The sequence below is a fragment of the Amaranthus tricolor genome, chromosome 7 (genome assembly GCF_026212465.1).
Source record: "Amaranthus tricolor cultivar Red isolate AtriRed21 chromosome 7, ASM2621246v1, whole genome shotgun sequence".
Classification (NCBI taxonomy): Eukaryota; Viridiplantae; Streptophyta; class Magnoliopsida; order Caryophyllales; family Amaranthaceae; genus Amaranthus; species Amaranthus tricolor.
In genome coordinates, this window is record NC_080053.1 from 25,957,513 (window position 1) to 25,976,871 (window position 19,359).

General features: G+C 32.6%; 1 protein-coding gene across 2 annotated transcripts; it reads right to left on the reverse strand.

The window, feature by feature from the left end:
* Nucleotides 1-10,332: 10,332 nt before the first annotated feature.
* Nucleotides 10,333-18,474, reverse strand: LOC130817785 (protein tesmin/TSO1-like CXC 2). 2 transcript variants are annotated; one of them, XM_057683678.1, is made up of 11 exons: nt 18,258-18,474; nt 16,447-16,598; nt 15,133-15,811; nt 14,099-14,541; nt 13,819-13,893; nt 12,741-12,918; nt 12,555-12,650; nt 12,413-12,479; nt 11,332-11,440; nt 11,048-11,232; nt 10,333-10,953 (listed from the first exon to the last, which is right to left on the reverse strand). In XM_057683678.1, the coding sequence occupies exons 1-11, from the start codon at nt 18,312-18,314 to the stop codon at nt 10,931-10,933; spliced, it is 2,064 nt and encodes a 687-aa protein (XP_057539661.1). In that variant the 5' UTR covers nt 18,315-18,474; the 3' UTR covers nt 10,333-10,930. The 2 variants fall into 2 exon arrangements, with proteins under 2 accessions (XP_057539661.1, XP_057539660.1); XM_057683677.1 differs by having other exon boundaries at nt 10,333-11,232.
* Nucleotides 18,475-19,359: the final 885 nt, after the last annotated feature.

Below are 19,359 nucleotides of genomic sequence, written 5' to 3' on the forward strand. Positions count from 1 at the left end.
ATATAACTTCTACTATTTTTAATAGCTATATTTCTCTCTTTCATGTGAGATTTTTAAAGGAAGTATAGCTATTAAAAAAAGATAGTATAACTTTAATCCTAATAATTAAACGTTATAAACGCATTGTAGACCAGTATTCAACGTGTGGTAAGTTTATATCAAGATTAAACGTTTCAATGTTGGCATATGGTAGCTTAAGATATGATAGTACATTGGATGAATGTGCCATTTTCGTACAATATTCATCTCATTGGAAGTAAAAGGACAACAAAATAAACTAGTGTTTTGCAAAAAATTATTCTTCATTTTGCTCTCAAATAGACATTGATTTAGCAATACGGAAAACTATTATGACTCCATGGACGGTGTGCTTGTGAAAGCCACATCTTGAAGGCAATAAATGTCTTAAAAATCAAACTCTAACAACCGAAATATAAATAGAATGAATTGTAAAGATTAATACATTCGATTACATTAGGTGCTCATAGAGTTTTGCTAGAAACTAACTTTGATATGTATATTAATTAGATTAGTATATACTGCTACTATAATCGGATCATAAGAGGTCACACATATAAGTAACCGATTGATTAAAACAGTGTCGATCTATTACATAAGAACCTCTTTGGACTAGTGTAGGACTTACTAGTATAGTTTGACGAGGTGTTTTAATTAGGATTTAAAACAAAAATTTAATTAAATTGATTAATTTTACATGTATATGTTACATGTAAAGAGCATATGAATGGTTGATGCATTTGTGTATAAATAGATGCATTTTGCTCATCATTTTTAATAAGCTTATGTATTAATTATGTCTACCTTTCTACACCTAAAAAGCAATAAAAATAATAATTTTGAATGGATTTGAATATATTTTGAAGATCAATATAAGTGCATTGCATCATTTCATGTTAGAAGATTAAAAGGACTACATATACTTTGATTACACGTAGAAGAAATGAAACAAATACCTAACTCATTGCATTGTGTGTACCAAGGATAGTATTACCACCTAATTCTATGTTATTAGATAGGGCACATCCTCACCCTCTAAATTTGCATCCTTTTCAATACGTTTAGGTGTCGGTAGTCAAGCACACAACACTTTATAGACAAGAAAAAGGTAACACCTACAATTATATTTTTCTTTTAATTACATCTCATTTTGAAATATATAAATTTTAGTCAAACTTTGACTATTAATTTTTTCAGTATATATAAATTAATTTATTATGAGATTTTGATGTAAACTCATTTTAAAGAATATTTTTCAAATATCAAATTTTTAAAATTCTAAAATTAAAATTATTTGACTTTTAAATCTATATTGAGATTTGAACATAAATGAATAATAAAAAAAATAACAAATAGTGTATTTATTTTGCAAGTCTATAAAACACTAGTGGAAAAAAACGTATCTGCTGCGTTTTTTATATACGCAGCAATAAAATAGGAAAAAGAATTAGAAAAAAAAAACCAATCAAATGCTGCGGTTTCTTCTTAGCCTGCAGCAAATAATCCAATCAAATGCTGCGGTTTCTTCCTAGCCCGTAGCATATAATCACTTGGCCACTTAAATGTTGCGGTTTTCTTATTGCCCGCAGCATTTAATACTTTCAAAAACGCGCCTTAAAACGTACTCTTCTGTTTCATGCATTAAACATAATACGTTCATCTTTTCAAAAAACTCGACCACAGTTTCAAAAAACCCTGTTCTTCATCATCTTAGTTCTTGCTCTTCTTCATCATTCTTGCTCTTAACGTTATACCCATCTTCACGCTGCTACTGTTTTCATAAAACCCACACGAAGAATTTTCATAAAACACTCTAACGGCTGCTACTGTTGCATCTTCTTCTTCACGCTGGTACTTCTTGGTTCATAAACCCACGACATATTTGTTACTTCTTTTCACTCGAAAAACCCATTGAAACCCTTTGAAACGCACGACATTTTCTTGTTCACTGCTACTTCTTATTCATAAACCCACGGCTATAACTGTTCATCAATTCGAAATTTCAGACTTTGGTGTTGTTCATCTTCAAAACCCACGAAATTAAGGTATTTTTTCTCTTTTTAATTTGTTAAGCATTTAAGTTTTGCAAGATATTCATGAAAACACTCGAAAATTATGGCAACTGTTTGTATACTAATTTTGTTTCTCTGTTTTTCGTTGTAGATAACATAACCCACGAAATCAAGTTTATTATATTTATTTTACTAATTTGCAAGTTCATATCTTTATTGTTTAACATGTAGTTTAGTAATTTAGTGCTAAAGCATTTTATTTGTGAATTTTACATTATTCAAGTTTATGTTATTAGTTTGTTAAATATTTGTGTAATTTGTTAAAAATGTGGTTTGTTGTTATACTTATGTCTTTAACTATTAGAATTAGAATATGATTTTATTTACAATGTAGTGCTTAATATTGAAGTATGAAGTATAGAATTAGAATATGAAGTATGTATATTTAGGGTTAAATAGATTTGGTATAAATAAGTATATATTTTTAGGGTTAAATATGTTTGTTATAAATAAGTATATATGTTAAAAGTTGTGTATTAATTTTGTTTTGAATTAATTAAATCACACTAATTAGGATGACAAAAGATCTTTCTTGGATGTATGAAAGCATTGAATCGTCAGAATTTATTGATGGCGTATTAGAATTTTGTAGTATTGCGGTTGAACATCAAGTTAGGACGGGGGGAGTTGGTTTTTATTGCCCATGTGCCACTTATGGCAATGTATCAAAGGTAGATAGTGTTGATAACCTTAGGGAGCACATACTTCGACGTGGGTTTAGGCCTCAATATCATGTTTGGGTTTGGCATGGTGAGGAGGGAGTTTACAAAGAGAAAAGTGTTGTTGAGGACGTCAATAATGTGGCTGATGTCAATGAGGATGTAGTAGATCATGTTGATGGATATGATCAGACAGATGAAGAAAATGTCGATGAGGATGTGGATCATGTTGATGAGATGATGGAAGGAGTCGAGGATGAGTTAGGAAAACGTCCTCATGTTTTTGACTTATTGACAGAGGTTTGTTTTGCATGAAACTTTGCACACAACACTATTTGGTATATATTATTGTATGGAAGTGGTTAGAATTGTAAATCATAGTCATATTCTTATGTTCTAATATATTTCTATTCATACACTTTCAGGTACTGATATACAATGCATCTTTTCAGAGACAAAATTGTCCCCAAGATTGAGACCTCGGATAATGAGCAACATAGTCATGACACTGAAGAGGACCAAATTGTGAGATACGAGCGTATAGCTGAAGATGCTCCACCACTAAACAATGATTATGACATTGAAGACGCCCCACCAATGGATGCTCCCACTACCAGTAAGAAAAGAAAAGGGCAAGGTTCTACGAAAAACCTCAAAGTCACAGAACCCATGCATTTGGAATACAATGCATTGGGTCAACCCTGTGGAAAATGGCGTAGGCAATATGGAAAACAAGTGGGCCCATGTATCCGCAAGATTTCCATATTGTACGCATGGAACGAGGTTCCAGAAGGTTTGAAGAACTCTCTATAGAATGATACTGTGGTGAGCAACTTTACTATTTTTATTCATTTAGTTTCATTTTAAAATTAATTTAATTGACACTAATAAATATAATTTTTTTTTTTGTAGAATCTTTTACACATCGAGAGCGATGAGGAGAAGAAGAATGTGTTTCTTTCAGCTGTTGCTGAAAGAATCAGAGATTTCAAATCCAAGCTAGTAACTGGCTGGATCACGAAGAAGCGTGCCCGTACGACCAAAAAGGTCAAAACGGGAAACGAAGGTGGAGAGCAAGCACCTTCGAAGATGCCCTACGAAATATGAGGTCACATATCAAAGAAGGAATGGGAGGCTTTTGTTGCCAAAAGAACAACTCTCATTGAAGTTGTAAGTATTCCATATTATATTATAGCTTTTGATTTGAATTTACTTCTTTTGATTCAATCATTAAACCAATATATGACATTCGATTTCCATTGATTAATTAGGAAAAGCGTGGTAAAGCTTCTGAATCAGCAAGCAAAAGGAAGTTTTACCATCGATTGGGCCCAAAAACGTACGATGAGGTCCGAAAAGAGTGGGTGGATGCGGGTTTATACCCTAATCAAAGTCCAGCAACGCCCTCATATACGATCACCTCCGCATCCGTGAATACTCTTGCAGGAGATCGGGTGCGGGATTGGTATTGCGGACTTCATTCCCGAGATGCAAGTGCTAAATTTACAATTACTGATCCGGGAACAAAGAAGGTTGTTGATGCTATGGTGAGTTTTGAAATTATAAAGTATATTCTTGATTTGTTTTGTATTTTTTGGCTTAAATTTACTTATACTAATTGTTATATATGTCACTTTTTATTTGAACAGATGAGCTGGAAGGAAAAAAAAGCTACGGGGGAGTTCACCCCAAGAGGCAATGTTGACGCATTGCATATGGTTTTAGGGAAAGACCATAGAAGGCGGGTAGTTGGAAAAGGAGGCGTCCGCGTGGGGTTAAAGAAGGCATTCGGCAAAGAGTGTGTTGCTACTCAATCCCCAACGATGCCACCTGATGAAGTAGCAACCCTCCGAGTAGAAATTATGAAGGACGTTCTCGCCAAGGTGGCACTTGTGTTGCAGAAGATGGGAGCACCCACTGTTGACTTGGCAAACTTGATTGTTGAGGATCAGCAAAGTCAACATGGGAATCTTAACGCTTCGGTCGAGCCAATACCCAAGCCCATTACCTCCGTAGCACCCCAGCCCATTAATACCCCTGAAGGGCAAAACCCCACACCGGAGACCACGTACTCCGTTGCAAAAAATCCGGAGCCAGTGGTACAGGTACATAGTTTTTAAATATATAAGCACTTATTAATTTAAATTGCAACGCATTTTAATATTTTATTATAATGCTTAATATGTATGTGTATATATATATATATATGTATATATATATATATATATATGTATATATATATATATGTATATATATATATATATATATATATATATATATATATATATATATATATATATATAGTATTACTTTTCCTATGCGTTTCAGCACAATGAAGAAAGTGCGTGCACAAATGGGATCTATATCCAGAGCCAAATTTCCGAAATGGACAGCAGTAAAGGTACACAATGCAACACTATTCGATTTTATCGGTTTTTAAGCTTTTTTTGGACTTTCGCGCATAAAGTAGCTCAAAACTTGGTTTGTTTGCACGCAACTTGGCACCCAACACTATTTGGTATATATTATTGTGTTGAAGTGGTTAGAATTGTAAATCATAGTCATATGCTAGAAATTAGTTGGTAAGTTGCGATTTTATGTGTTTTTAAGTGTTTTTGGCACTTTCACGCATAAAGTAGCTCAAACTTGGTTTGTTTTGCACGAAACTTGGCACACAATACTATTTGGTATATATTATTGTGTTGAAGTGGTTAGAATTGAAAATCATAGTCATATTCTAGAAATTACGTGTTGAGTTGCGATTTTATGGGTTTTTAAGTGTTTTTGGCACTTTCGCGCATAAAGTAGCTCAAACTTGGTTTGTTTTGCACGAAACTTGGCACACAACACTATTTGGTATATATCATCGTGTGGAAGTAGTTAGAATTGTAAATCATAGTCATATGCTAGAAATTACGTGTTAAGTTGCGATTTTATGCGTTTTTTTTTGCTTTTTTGGCACTTTCGCGCATAAAGTAGCTCAAACTTGGTTTGTTTTGCACGAAACTTGGCACACAACACTATTTGGTATATATCATCGTGTGGAAGTAGTTAGAATTGTAAATTATAGTCATATGCTAGAAATTACGTGTTAAGTTGCGATTTTATGCGTTTTTTTGCTTTTTTGGCACTTTCGCGCATAAAGTAGCTCAAACTTGGTTTGTTTTGCACGAAACTTGGCACACAACACTATGTGGTATATATTATTGTGTTGAAGTGGTTAGTATTGAAAATCATAGTCATATGCTAGAAATTACATGTTAAGTTGAGATTTTATGGGTTTTTAAGCTTTTTTGGCACTAACATCTATTTTCTCTTAGTGTTTTCAACAACCTTCTAATTCCGTTGATTGCGGCTAATACACTCTCAAATACATGGACAATATCTTAAAATCCGTGAAGGAGGTTGGAGTCGAAAACATAGATGCCATAAGTATTTGTTACGTTCTTAAATTATAATATATATTTACTATTATTGGTAAAATCTAATGTTTATGTATCTTTTAATTTTATATTATATTATAGGTTTTATACGACATTCCTAGGGAAACACGCCCTTTGAGAAATGGAGAAATGCGCGAATTAAAAGACAAGATTGCCACGTATCTTGCTAATTTTTGTTCTTGGTAAATTGTAATTAGTTTAGATTTTTAGGACTTTAATGTATATATATACGTACATATTATTATATTATATATACGATCGAGAGTTTATTATTACAAAGAGATTATTGGTGATTATTTGTGATTATCATTGGATTATTGGATTAATCATTGTTTATTACATTGTACATTATTATTAGATTATTATTAGTATTAGACGAAAAAAGAAAAAAAAATTATAATATATGCTGCGGACCTCCATAAAACCGCAGCATATAGTCTTAAACTATATGCTGCGGTTTTGTGGAGGCTCGCAGCATATAGTCTTAAATTATGTGCTGCGGGTTTTTTTTGGCCCGCAGCATTTGGTGCACTTTTCTGCTGTGGACTGTGGTTTAAAACCACAGCATTTAAAATAGGCCATTTACTGCTATCACTAATGCTTAGGACCAAAACCGCAGCATATTATGGCCAAAAACCGCAGCAAATGAAATTTTTTCCACTAGGGAAAAAGACTAATCATGATTCCTAATCACCTTTAACAAATTTAGAAGCTTTTTGTTTTTGATTAAACAAGTGACAAAAGTAATTTACCCAAAAAGGCAAACAAGCTTTACTCCTAGTCATAAAGCCTAACCCTAAATGTGGGCCATAATTACACTCAAGATAAGTCTTTGTTTAAATTCAATGTTTAGAGAAATTCTTTTTAATTAATCACATGAATTATAAATTATAAAATATAAACTCTTGGTTTGTGGGTGCTTTCACAAGGATTGAGATAGTTGATGTATGAGTTTGAGTTTGAGTTTGAGTTTGATGTTTGTGAAAGATGACTAATAACTAACACTTTGATGCATGGTTGAGATGTTTTCAAGGACAATTATAAGTCAAGACAACAATTAAAGGACATTGGACCACTATTGGTGATAATAGAGCTTGAGTAATTGCCAAGTATTATAATTAAAATTTATAATAATATAGGTAGTACATTATGGAGTAGAGCATAATAATACAAAGATACATGGTTTTTCATGAAAATAATGAGGAGAAAGGCCAATATTTAGATATAAAAATAATGAGGATAAAGGCCAATATTTAGATATATGGTTTTATTGATGTAGATATTTATCATGTTTGTCTCATTATTCCGATCAAATATATACATGACTAATTGACTATTATTATTGTTATTACAATGTAAATAAATTTAATGGGAGTGTTTGATATTTATTTTTATTGAGTTAAAAACAAAATTAGATTATACCTAAATTTATTATCACTTTACAATTTAAATTGATTGGGTGGTAATCTTTTACATTACTTTGGGTTTTCTTTCTTTGTTACGATTCTTAAACCACGTAGCGAATAACAAGATAACAATTACTTGATTTGTTTTTATTTTTTTGATTTTTGGTAGGAGATGGGGTGAAGCCAAAAATAATAACTAAGAGAACCGAGAAAATATAAAATAATATTAGTAATATATAATTGAAAACTTTGTAGAGATCAAATTAGAAAAATAACTTGTTAGAATAGACTGTGAAAGTAGGTCGCAAAAGCTGGCCTCCTTGTGGAGTGTGCCTTCATTCCCTATCTTTCTCTCCTAGTTTCCAAATTTTCTCTAGTCTAGAACAATATTATTTATCATAATATAAATATTAAATCATCTAAATATACATATTACAATTATAATTTTCAAATTCTAAAAATCTAAAACTATTTGCTTGGAGAAGGTAGTATGGTTTTCGTGTTCACAATCCTCTACGATCTCTCATCCTCAATTCTCCGGCATTAGTTGAGGAGGTGGATTAGCAAAGTAGAATGATTGTTCTGCGGTAATAGAATGCACACCCTAGCGTTCAAGTGCTCATCCAAGCAAATTGAACAAATCGAAAACAAAATGTCGAAAGACCAGATGCTCGTTCGAGCACTATAACACTCATTTCTAGGGCCGCCATTAGTGGTCGTTCAAGCATCGGAAGAAATTGTAAGCTAGTCAATAATTTCTAGACATTGTTTAACATTGTATTCTCACTTGAGGATAAGTGCACTTGTTTGACCAACACTAGTTTTACGTGCATGTTCACAATGCAGTGCTTTAGTTGATTTTATAGACATGACTTTATATGGACATATATAGTTTTGTGCATATAAAAAGAGGATGATTATATATCAATACTCTATTAATAGAGGGAATAGTTTGAAATTTTGTTACATATATCTACGCTCTCACAAGATATAATCTGAGGGATCTTGCAAGTTGCAACATCTACGATATATTTCTTATTATCTTATCTATACAAACAAAAGATCAATAAGACCCTATTTTCAAGCACTTTTGAGAGAAATGATATAAAAGGAAAGTTTGGAGACACTTTTAAGAGTATTAAATTTGTGACAATATTAGTAATCTAAACAAATCTTCAAGTTCGTAAGTATAAATTCTATCCAAAATTATAATCATGTTGATGAAAAATTTATTACCAAGTTGACACTGTAATCAATCTTACTATACTGTAGCTATAATTGAATTAGAGTCCCCTTTCAATTCCTCGCTTTTACCATGGAGTATGACATCCATAACGAACACAATTTAACAAAAAAAATTTATAGTAGGGACTAAATTAATTGAATATCAGGTAACTTATTAACTGTCTGTTTAGCAAATAACTTTTAGTTGGAGCAATTGATTAAAATTATTGAATAATTTGAACAACTGAAAATATCGACTGATAAACTAATTATTTAAACTAAAATGATATTTAGTAAAAATAATTTGTTAACGATTTATTAAAGAAAAAGTTGATTAACCCGATCCTTAAATTTCGCCACCCTTTTCATTTTATCGCCACCCCCCCCTCCAAATGAAATTACGAATTTGCCCCTGATTTTTAAAAAATTACAATTTTGCCACTCATTTCAAATTTTTTATTTATAATAATAATAATAATAATAATAATAATAATAATAATAATAATTATTATTATTATTATTATTATTATTATTATTATTATTATTATATCAATAACAATAATAATAATAATTAACTTTTTTATATTCTTCAAAAAGAATATAAATAAAATTAATATTATTATTAATATTATTATTTTCCAAAAAGAAAAAAAAAATTGAGTCGCCCAAAATTATTTTCCAGATCTCGAACCTGTGACCTTTATGTTATTAGTACAACGCTCTAACCAACTGAGCTAATAGACCACATTAATCTATAAGTTATTATTATTTGTATTAGTATTATTAATATTATTTTCCAAAAAGCAAAAAAAAAAAAAAAAAAAAAAATTGAGTCGCCCAAAATTGGGCGCCTGAACCGGGGTCCAGTCGCCCGGTTCTGGGCGGCTGAACCATGGTTCAATCGTCCAGTTCTGGGCGACTCAATTTTTTTTTTTAATTATTAATTTTAATTTTATTATTGTTGTTATTATTATTATTATTATTATTATTATTATTATTATTATTATTATTATTATTACTGTTATTATTATTAATTTTATTTATATTTTTTTTAAGAATATAAAAAGTTAATTATTATTATTATTATTATTATTATTATTATTATAAATAAGAAATTTGTAAGGAGTGGCAATTTTGTAATTTTTTAAACTTCAGGGGCAAATACGTAATTTCGTAGGAAGAGGGGTGGCGATAAAATGAAAAGGGTGGCGAAATTTAGTAACTCCCATTATAAAAGCTTTTATGAGTAGTTTTTTATTTTAGTTAAAAAACTTTTTTTTTCAAATTTACCAACCATATTTTTTTAATTATTTAACCCACAAAAAGTCAAAAATCAAAAAAAAAAAAAACCAATTGCGAAAACATCCCAGTCATTTTAGGACTCAAATCACTTTAAAATCCAACACATACCAAACACTAATAGCTGGAGAAGGAAACATAGCTCCAACTAAAGATCTATGCAAAATTTTATACAATGTATACATATCTTTCCAGCTGACAGCAACAACAATAATAATAACAAGATATTATAATTATGTAGCAAAACTTGAACAAAGAACTTTTAGCTACAATTACAATTTACAACACTATGAATTATACAATATAGTACAATGATCTACCGAGTACAAACGAAACATACTACTGTGAATTATAAAACATTTTGTACAATACACCTAAAATTCTACTCCATTCCATTGAAATTGCTACATTTAACACTTCAAATATGAGCTTTCTGTAATGCATCAAAATGGATAAACGAGGGAATATCTTACTACACCTACAAGAACCATACTTCAAAACAAGGCCGCATCATCGTACTGTAAAGATTTTTGAGCACGTAGCGATCGGCTGCATTGACCGTAAAATGTGTTTTGCGACCATTAGTTTTGCACTATGACAGGAACATAATAACCATAATGAAACGAAGGAAGAACATTTGTGAATCTAAGGGCAGGTTTACTGTCATGACGTCGATCTAAGACAGGAGCAAATTGCCAAGCCAAGACAAGCAGCAAGCTAGAGAAGATTTTTATCATTGAAGCTTTGCCGGCATTCCATGCTTTCTTTCTCCGGCGTAAAAGTTGGCATTGACGGAATTGACCGGAGAATCAACTTCCTACAGCTCCTCCAACTAGGAGATGTTTCAAAGTTACAGTGAGGAGATGAAATTCTTTTACAATTAGGAGATGCAGACTTAACACAAGTAGTAGGAAACAAGTAATCACCCTTCAAAGCATTGGAGTCGAGAGCATCATTGGATGCTATCTTGTTAATATCGTTATAACTATCATCCTCAAAAGCTGTCTTATCTGATTGGTCGAGTGTGCATGATTCAAGGATACGTCCTGTGGGATGCATAGAGCACCCAGGGGGCATGCCATCAAATTGAAAAGGCCGTCGAACAGGTTGCCTGAAAAAATGAGTTTCAGAAGTCAGTAAGTATACTTAATAATTGATATTCAGAAATGAGACTTGAGTTGAAAGATGGAAACAAGAGTACATTTAGTACCTTGCATTCTTTAAAGGTTCTAGAGTTGCTTGATTATCATTCTTGTCTTCTGTTATGTGAACATCACACGAACTGACATCGGATGCATTCCTTTGAAGAAATTTTGAACCTTGAAATACAATACTTTCAGTTTCTAGAAATAGTAGACTCGAAAGAAAATAGTCACTCTTATGTTACTAGCAAAAACTTAATTCACATGATGCAGTTTTGTAGTTTAATATAAGAAGCTGCAAATGGAGCGACACACTTGACAAGACATTGATTTAGCAAACCAACATGGTACGATCTAAACTATAAAATTTTGGTCTGAAGCCAGAATTGTGCATTAAAAAACTAGACGTGTATGTGATGAAGTGTGATATTAAACGACCATATTTGCTTAAAGTAGAAGGAAAGTGATATAGAATAGGAAAGGAAAGAAAAGAAAAACTCCTTGAATTCTCTGCTGTGCTTGGAAGGAAAATGATTTTTTTTCTTCCCTTCACTTCCCTCCTAAACATACAAACGGAACTATCCATATTATTCCCTCTCCTTCCTTTCTCTTCCCTGCCTTCCCCTTCCTATCCAGACTATATTTTTATCAAACAAAGTTTTAAAGTAGTTTGGCTGACGGTAGCTTAAAAGTAAAGAGAGCATGGATTCACTTCTTACACCGTAAATTTCAGCTTTAACAGCTTCACCTCTCACCCAAATTTAATCATCAACCTGAAAGATACCAATAAGTTTCCACCCAGGTCATGTGTTCCACCCTTATTCACCGCCAGATTTGCATCACCTCTCTTCTCACCTCAGCCGCAAAAAGGTTATGTGTCAAATTTGACTGGAAACTCCAGATCTAGATAGAATATTAATGTCTTTCTTATTAATTTTTAAGTTAAATGACAAATCTCAATGTAAGTTTCTTTTTAGGTCTCAATAACCATATTTCTATTACCCATTTTTTGTAGTTTATTTAAATTTTTTAAACAAACTACAAAAGCGAGATTTGACATATCCAAATTTGAGTCCTTAACTGGACTCTTAAAATACCAGAAACTTAACTAAATTTTTTGGTATAAAAGGATAGGTCCTAAAATCTCACCGTCGTAGCAACCAAAGGTGTTCTTACATCCTTCACATCTGCAGTTCAGAGAACAACCAACGCCGCCCTTGAAAAAAAAAACCGATGCCCTCATCAGCATTTATAAACAAGCATGAAAAGAAAGGAGAATGACAGAACCTACCTGAAAGCATTCACAATATTTCTTCAAGCAACCAGATTTCTTGCAGTTGCATCCTCTTTTATGTCTGGCTGAAGCTGGAGTATTCTTTATCTCATCCTACAAAAGCAAGAAAAAACAGAAATACTTAAGTACACTTGATTTTGTCGAATCAGTTAGACTAAAGCTGGAAAAGCATCAGCAGTGTACCACAGTATTTGGAGTGGCAGCACACCGAATTACTTTAGGAGCAAATGCAAGTGGATTGCGTGACTCTATCTGTCGACGAGCTTCAAGCACAGTATCCTCGTGAATGGGCTTGTTGAAGCATTCTTGGCAATTACAAGGCTCAACGCAGTACAAGCCAGCCGCAAAACACTCACAGTAACTGCATCAAAGAATGAGCAACTTAGAAAATCAATTCAACACGGAACCATTAAATGCTCAAAAACCAAGATGACAATTAATAGTCGATGTAAAACTTTAGAGAAAAGAAACAATCGAACAATGATAAGTCTTTCACCTATTAGACTTTCTTATAGGCCAAGAATAATACTAACATTTTGTTTGGATGTAGGGAAATAGAGGGAAAGGAAGGGGAGAGATTTAGAGGCATTGAAAATCCTTTGTTTTAATAACAAATGGAGAGAGGGAGACATTTAAAGGGATATTAATGGATAATTATAAGTGTAAAGTTTGTGATAGAGGTAGGAAAAACTCAATACTGTTTGGCTTGGTAACTTAATATATCTCTGTCCCTTATAATTACATGCATCTTCTGTTTAATATTCTAGAAATCAAGTGACAAATTACCTACAACAATGTATGCACTATTAATTTTCAAGTTATAAAAGGGTGAGGAAGAATATTGATTTTCCTTTAAAATCCTTCCGACTTTGTAAGATTTTGTTTGTTACAAATAACAGAACGGAAATTCTTTCATATCCACTTCCTTTCCTTCTCATTTCACCTTCTATTTTCTATCTGAATGAGGAATGAAATTTTTATTCCCTTTCCATGCATTCTTTATATCCTCAATAAATATTTTATTCCCCTCTCCCTTCCACTCCCTTCCTTCCCCTTCCTCCTATTCTTCCCCCTCCTTTTTTCTCTTGAATTGTTATCAAAATGAAGTGTAAAAGTTTTCAGTAAACTATTTTTGTGAAACACTCATGAGATCTTCATCCAACCTCCAGCAAAAGCTATATGTTATCCATATCTAGCAATTGAATGTGTATAATTGTAAGATAAAATAGTAAGCAGATTGGAAGTTTGTAAATGCGCTCACAGCTTTAAGCATTTTGATCTCTTGCAATTACATCGCTTGCACGAATCAGCTTCTCCTATGTCTCCTAGCTTCTGCCTGCACAACAAAAATCAAATGAAATTCATTAATACTTCGTATTGAAAGCTCTTACCAGCTCATCTTTAGAAAAGATGTGCAAAGGTGTGGACTGAAAGAACCAAAGCGGCTGTATGGAAACCACACTGAAATGTTGTGGTAGAAGTTAGAACTCCATAAGAACAATAGATAACACACATTACAGTAGAAGACTAGAAGTAAGCACCTCTTCTTCTTGGGAGAGTTTTGAGGAAGCTCAACACCATCACCAAATGTAGAGGTCTCAGATACATTTCTAGACACGTGAACTCCATCATTATGTTCATCAGATTCTCTCTCGAAAACTTCCGACTCCAATTTAACAGTCGGTCTTGTATCAGAAAGCGAAGATTTAGTGCATGGCGAACTTTTTAATTTCCTTCTACATGTCAAAGTCTGACTCTTGACAATTATTTTGTTTTTAGAAACAGCTGCTAGCGCATTTAAGTGCAAACCAATACCAGGGAGTGCCGATGCAAATTTGTTGCCCCTAGTTCTGCTGGCCATCACACTCTCATCAGCTGAGGTGTTAGAACTAACACCTTGTTTAGTTGGAGAATCAGCAAGCAGTTTCCGATAGTGAGATCCAGACATATCATATACTAGGCAACGTCTTCTTGCCGTCTGTTGCTGTAGAGAAGAAAGTTAAACAAAAGTGTTAAAAGTCAGTTTGGTCACAATTGAAGTCAATAAGTGCAGCAAATGAGGGTACTTAAAGATCATGAAAAAGTAACATTAGTAACACATGAAAGAGGACGAAATCAGAGATCATCATGGAAAAATAGTAAACAATGATCAACAGAAAATAAACCACCAGGAGTCAAACTTTGCAAGTACAAGTAGTAGTTTTTATTCTAGTAGAAGCAGACCATTAGCTGCCATATAGCAATTAGCTGCCATATAGCATGGTGGAAGCTGTTAGTATTAAGTTTATTAAACAACTAACCAATAAACTATGTAGTCTTGATATGCTAGGAAATCTACTCGAAAAAGAAGATTAATAGTCCCCCTCTATCCTTTTGGAGAAGTGTATACGTTTCCAACAATATCAAGGTGATAGCCAAGACCCAACTTTGATAAGCATACACTCCGTCCCATTCTTTAACTTGTACAATTAATATTCCCCATGTGAGTTTTTTGGGAATAACGGAGCAAATATGAGGTTGAAAAACAAATGGTGGATACTAATGGTAGCTATATTATGTTAATATCTTGTTTTACCTTGTTATCCATTTCAGTCTTCAAACAGTGAACAACTTCCTCAGCCAGCACATCACAAGTAATATCAATAGGTACTTTGCCCCTTTTGTTTGAATTTCCAATGTCTCCTAATTTATTTGTGGAAACTTCCATGGGATGGTTTTCTAGATCAGGACAAGAAGATTCTATTTTCTGTGGGCCATTAATATGTTCACTAGGAGTCTGCAAGACTGTTGCCACAAAAGCATCCAGTTGATCATTAAAACTCTCTTTAGTATCTGAATTACAGTTTAAGACCTCGGACGCTTCACTGCCAAGTTTATCACACTTGCATTTTTCCATATTTTGTTCCATAATCTGTTCCATGTGACATTCCTGCACATCCATTTCATTTTCAATTGTATTATCTACTTCTTTGGGATTATCTTGCATGATTTTTGCCGGGAATAGTTCTCTACCAGCAACATTAAACCCATGATGTGGCTTCGCAGAATCACATTCATATTTCAAAGCTCTTGGGATCTCAGAGAACAGCTTGGAGGATGAGTCAGTAGTGCTTATATTTACCTCCCTGCTAATTGTGCCCACCGCTGCAGTATGCAAATCACTTGGTTCAATTTGAACGGATGACTCTGCAGGTTCAGCCCCACAATCTTTTTGAAAGCTGTCATTCTTTAGAGCTTTAGTAGCATGACTTGCCCTACGATAAGAAAAAGGTAAATGTTTAAGTTCCCTATAAATTAACCTTTGAACTAGGCATTGTTTATTGGTATTAAATGGTGGTATAGTGAAAAAACAAGGAAGCATTGCATCGCATGGGCTGTATCGCAAAGATTTTCAAAAAAACTCAAACTGATATCTCTCGTGTTGTGAAGGTGTAAAAAAAGCGCGTTTTGGGCCATTTTGAGGGATATCTCATTCTTTTGACGCATTATGATAAACACATTACTCTAGTTGCGGCATCATTGTTTCGTTGCTGCGATTGTAACCATTATTGCATTTTTTTTCATGATGGGAACAAATTAGTGTTAATTTTCACAAAATGTCTTACGTCATTCCCATGGTGATGAAGCTCTCATCCACCACATGTGTGTTTCTTCACAAATTTCTATTGCTACCTAATACCACAATTGCAAGCAGTAACGGATGGAAATGGATTTCATGAAGAGAAAAAAAATAATTAAGAGTAGAACAAGCATGATCACAAATCTTGTCTATTAGTTAAGCTGGCAAAATTTCATTAAATTTTCATTACATTTCCACCATTAATTACCAATAACCAAAAGGGCTGTTAGGATGACTGGTATTTTAAACCTAAAAACACATAATCATCACCTTGGGATCTTAGGGTCCTTTGGATAAGTTGGTGGAGTCTGCAAGACTTGAGGAGAAGAAAAACTCAGAAGGTGAAATGATTGTGAGCTTTGGCCCAGGCTAAATGTTTTAATAGGTGACAAAGTGCTGATGTAATTGAAGACGGGAGAATCCTGCAGGTGATCATTATCTTGTCAGAAACTTACTTCATATACAAGATTCAAAATACGTGTGTGTGTATATATATATATATATATATATATATATATATATATATATATATATATATATATAATATGAGACCTAAAATAAACCAGCAGATGTGAGAATCAAATTTTTTTTCTATATGCTTCCATAGACATGATAGATAATAAAGGCTTCCAATGAAAGAAACCAATGGCAAGAAACCAGTATATTACCGCATGCTCCGTTAAGCCTACTTGACTCAAATAAAAAGAAATTGAAAAACATTTAAGAGGCCAAAAACAAGGTGGTATAGCAAGGTATTGGCCAAATTGTACAGGTATTCAAATATACTAAATCAATATCACCCACAATATTACCACCGGTTGCTTTATAAAAACACACATAAAATATAAAAGCCTACTTGGCTCAAATAAAAAGAAATTGAAAAACATTTAAGAGGCCAAAAACAAGGTGGCATAGCAAGGTATTGGCCAAATTGTACAGGTATTCAAATATTCTAAATCAATATCACCCACAATATTACCACCGGTTGCTTTAAATTGGAGAAGATAAATTCAAGAACATGTAACATTTCAGCAAGACATTATGAAGACCACTATCGTACTAAATAAATTTGTGTAACTCGCCGTTAGGCTGAGGTCTAGTAATAACACAAACCTGACAGCTCCCTGCTTACATCGACACCGCTAGAAGTACTTGCGTTTGTCTGTGTACACACAAACCTACCACTAAGGCCTCTAGCGATGGTCCAATAATAGGTTGTCCCATAGAATGTGTGGGAGTTTATCCCTGTCCTAGCCGGTACACCTATCCTTGTCGAGGATCTACGCCCGCTTATAAGAACCGACTCTAGCGGGACAAACTCTATCATCTCAATTCCCATTTACCCCTAGTTCTTTCTTGTCCAGACTTCTCTCTAAAATAAACTCTACCAACTCAATTTCCATATTTAGTGATTTTAGAGAGCTTTAAAAGAGAGAGGCAAAATGGGAAATTCAATGAAAAAATGACAACACTGAGGATAAATTAACTTATTTTTGTTCGAGATGGTGACTTGCGAACACCTAAATGAACGTAATGGTCAAATAAGCATCTCACGAAGCTCTGGATCACGAGATCAATTCCTGATCAAGGAAAAACCTACCAATTTGGCAATTTCCTAAAAATAGTTAGGTGATCAAACACAATTCCTGTATAATTAATAAATAAGAAATCATTAATAACATTAGGAATTCATGAAACTCCTACAAAAGATAAAGAATTTAGGATTAAATTTCAACTATACTCTATTTCCACCATGATTCTTAAAAAATAATACTCCTACTTGTGAGAAATGAAGAATTTTCAACAAAATAACAATCAGAAATGTTCAACAAACACCGACACAAAAAGTATATTACTCTGATTCACTAGATATGCACATAAGACAAAACTAAAAGCCAAAACATTCATAAAAAGAAACACAATTTTGCATGCAGATCTAAAATACACTGAAGAATTTCCAACAAATTAACACAAATAAAGTTTTCAAATCCATACTACAATCATCATCATCATATCCTGTAAATTCGCTCATATAATTCACATAACAACAAACAAAATCCACAAATAAAACAGTAAAATACCTCAAATTTGGAAAGAAATGAAGGACTAGGTTCAGCAGTTTTATCTGGAGTATCCATCAAGAGAGAGAAATGAGCATTTCTCCCTCCTCTTTCTCTTCGTTGTTTATCTCTGTATATAGAAACCCCAATTTCAAGGAGCAAAGACAAGGAGGGGAGTATTTATTCTGTTTTTTGCTTTCTCCTACTTCGTCCCCCTCAATTAACAAAATAATGATGGGTTAGTCATCGGTCTAGTATTCACGACAATTAAGAAAGATATTTCACGACGATTAAGAAAAATAAATATTTTTAGATTATTGTTTTATTAAAGAAAAGTAGAACTATAAATGTTTATAAAATATTAAAATAAAGTTAATAAATAGCTATTAAAAATGTATTTAAATAAAACTAGTGAGAAAACAAGTAATATAAAAATAGTTAAAATAAAATTATTAGAAAATATGTAGGGACTATAAACATTAATATTAAAATATTAAAATGAAGTTAAAATATAATAAGGTGAGATCTTATTTAATTTGTCTTATTATAAATTTTATTAATATTAACTTTTTATAATTTTTACTCAATTACAATTAGAGATAATTAAAATTGAAATAAATGTGTCAAATTAAATGGAACATCTAAAGTGATTAGAAAAAGTATAATATAAATAGAAAAATTATTTAAAACAACTACAAATAAAACGATATGAAATATACTCCCTCCAATTCACTACTAATGTCTCATTTCTTTTATGCACTTTATTCAATTCTTAATATCTCTAATTGTGCATTATTAAAATTATGGAAAGTTGATATGAATAATCCTTGCATTGAGACAAATTAAATAATATTCTACATGACTATGTTTTAACTTATAGATTAATAATAAAATACAAATTAAAAGTAAAAGATTAAAAAACTACTCCAAAATGATAGGGATATGGGTCATTTGTTGTTTTTAAAATTAGGGTTGGAAGATGTATAGGCGGGAAAGTTGGATGAGGAATGAAGAAATGTAATGGGCATATCATGAGATACGCTCCACTTGTCACGTCAATCTTTCTTAAACTTGTCGTTTTGTATTAGAAGTTACTATAGTTTTTGGAAGTTGAGGCAGACGT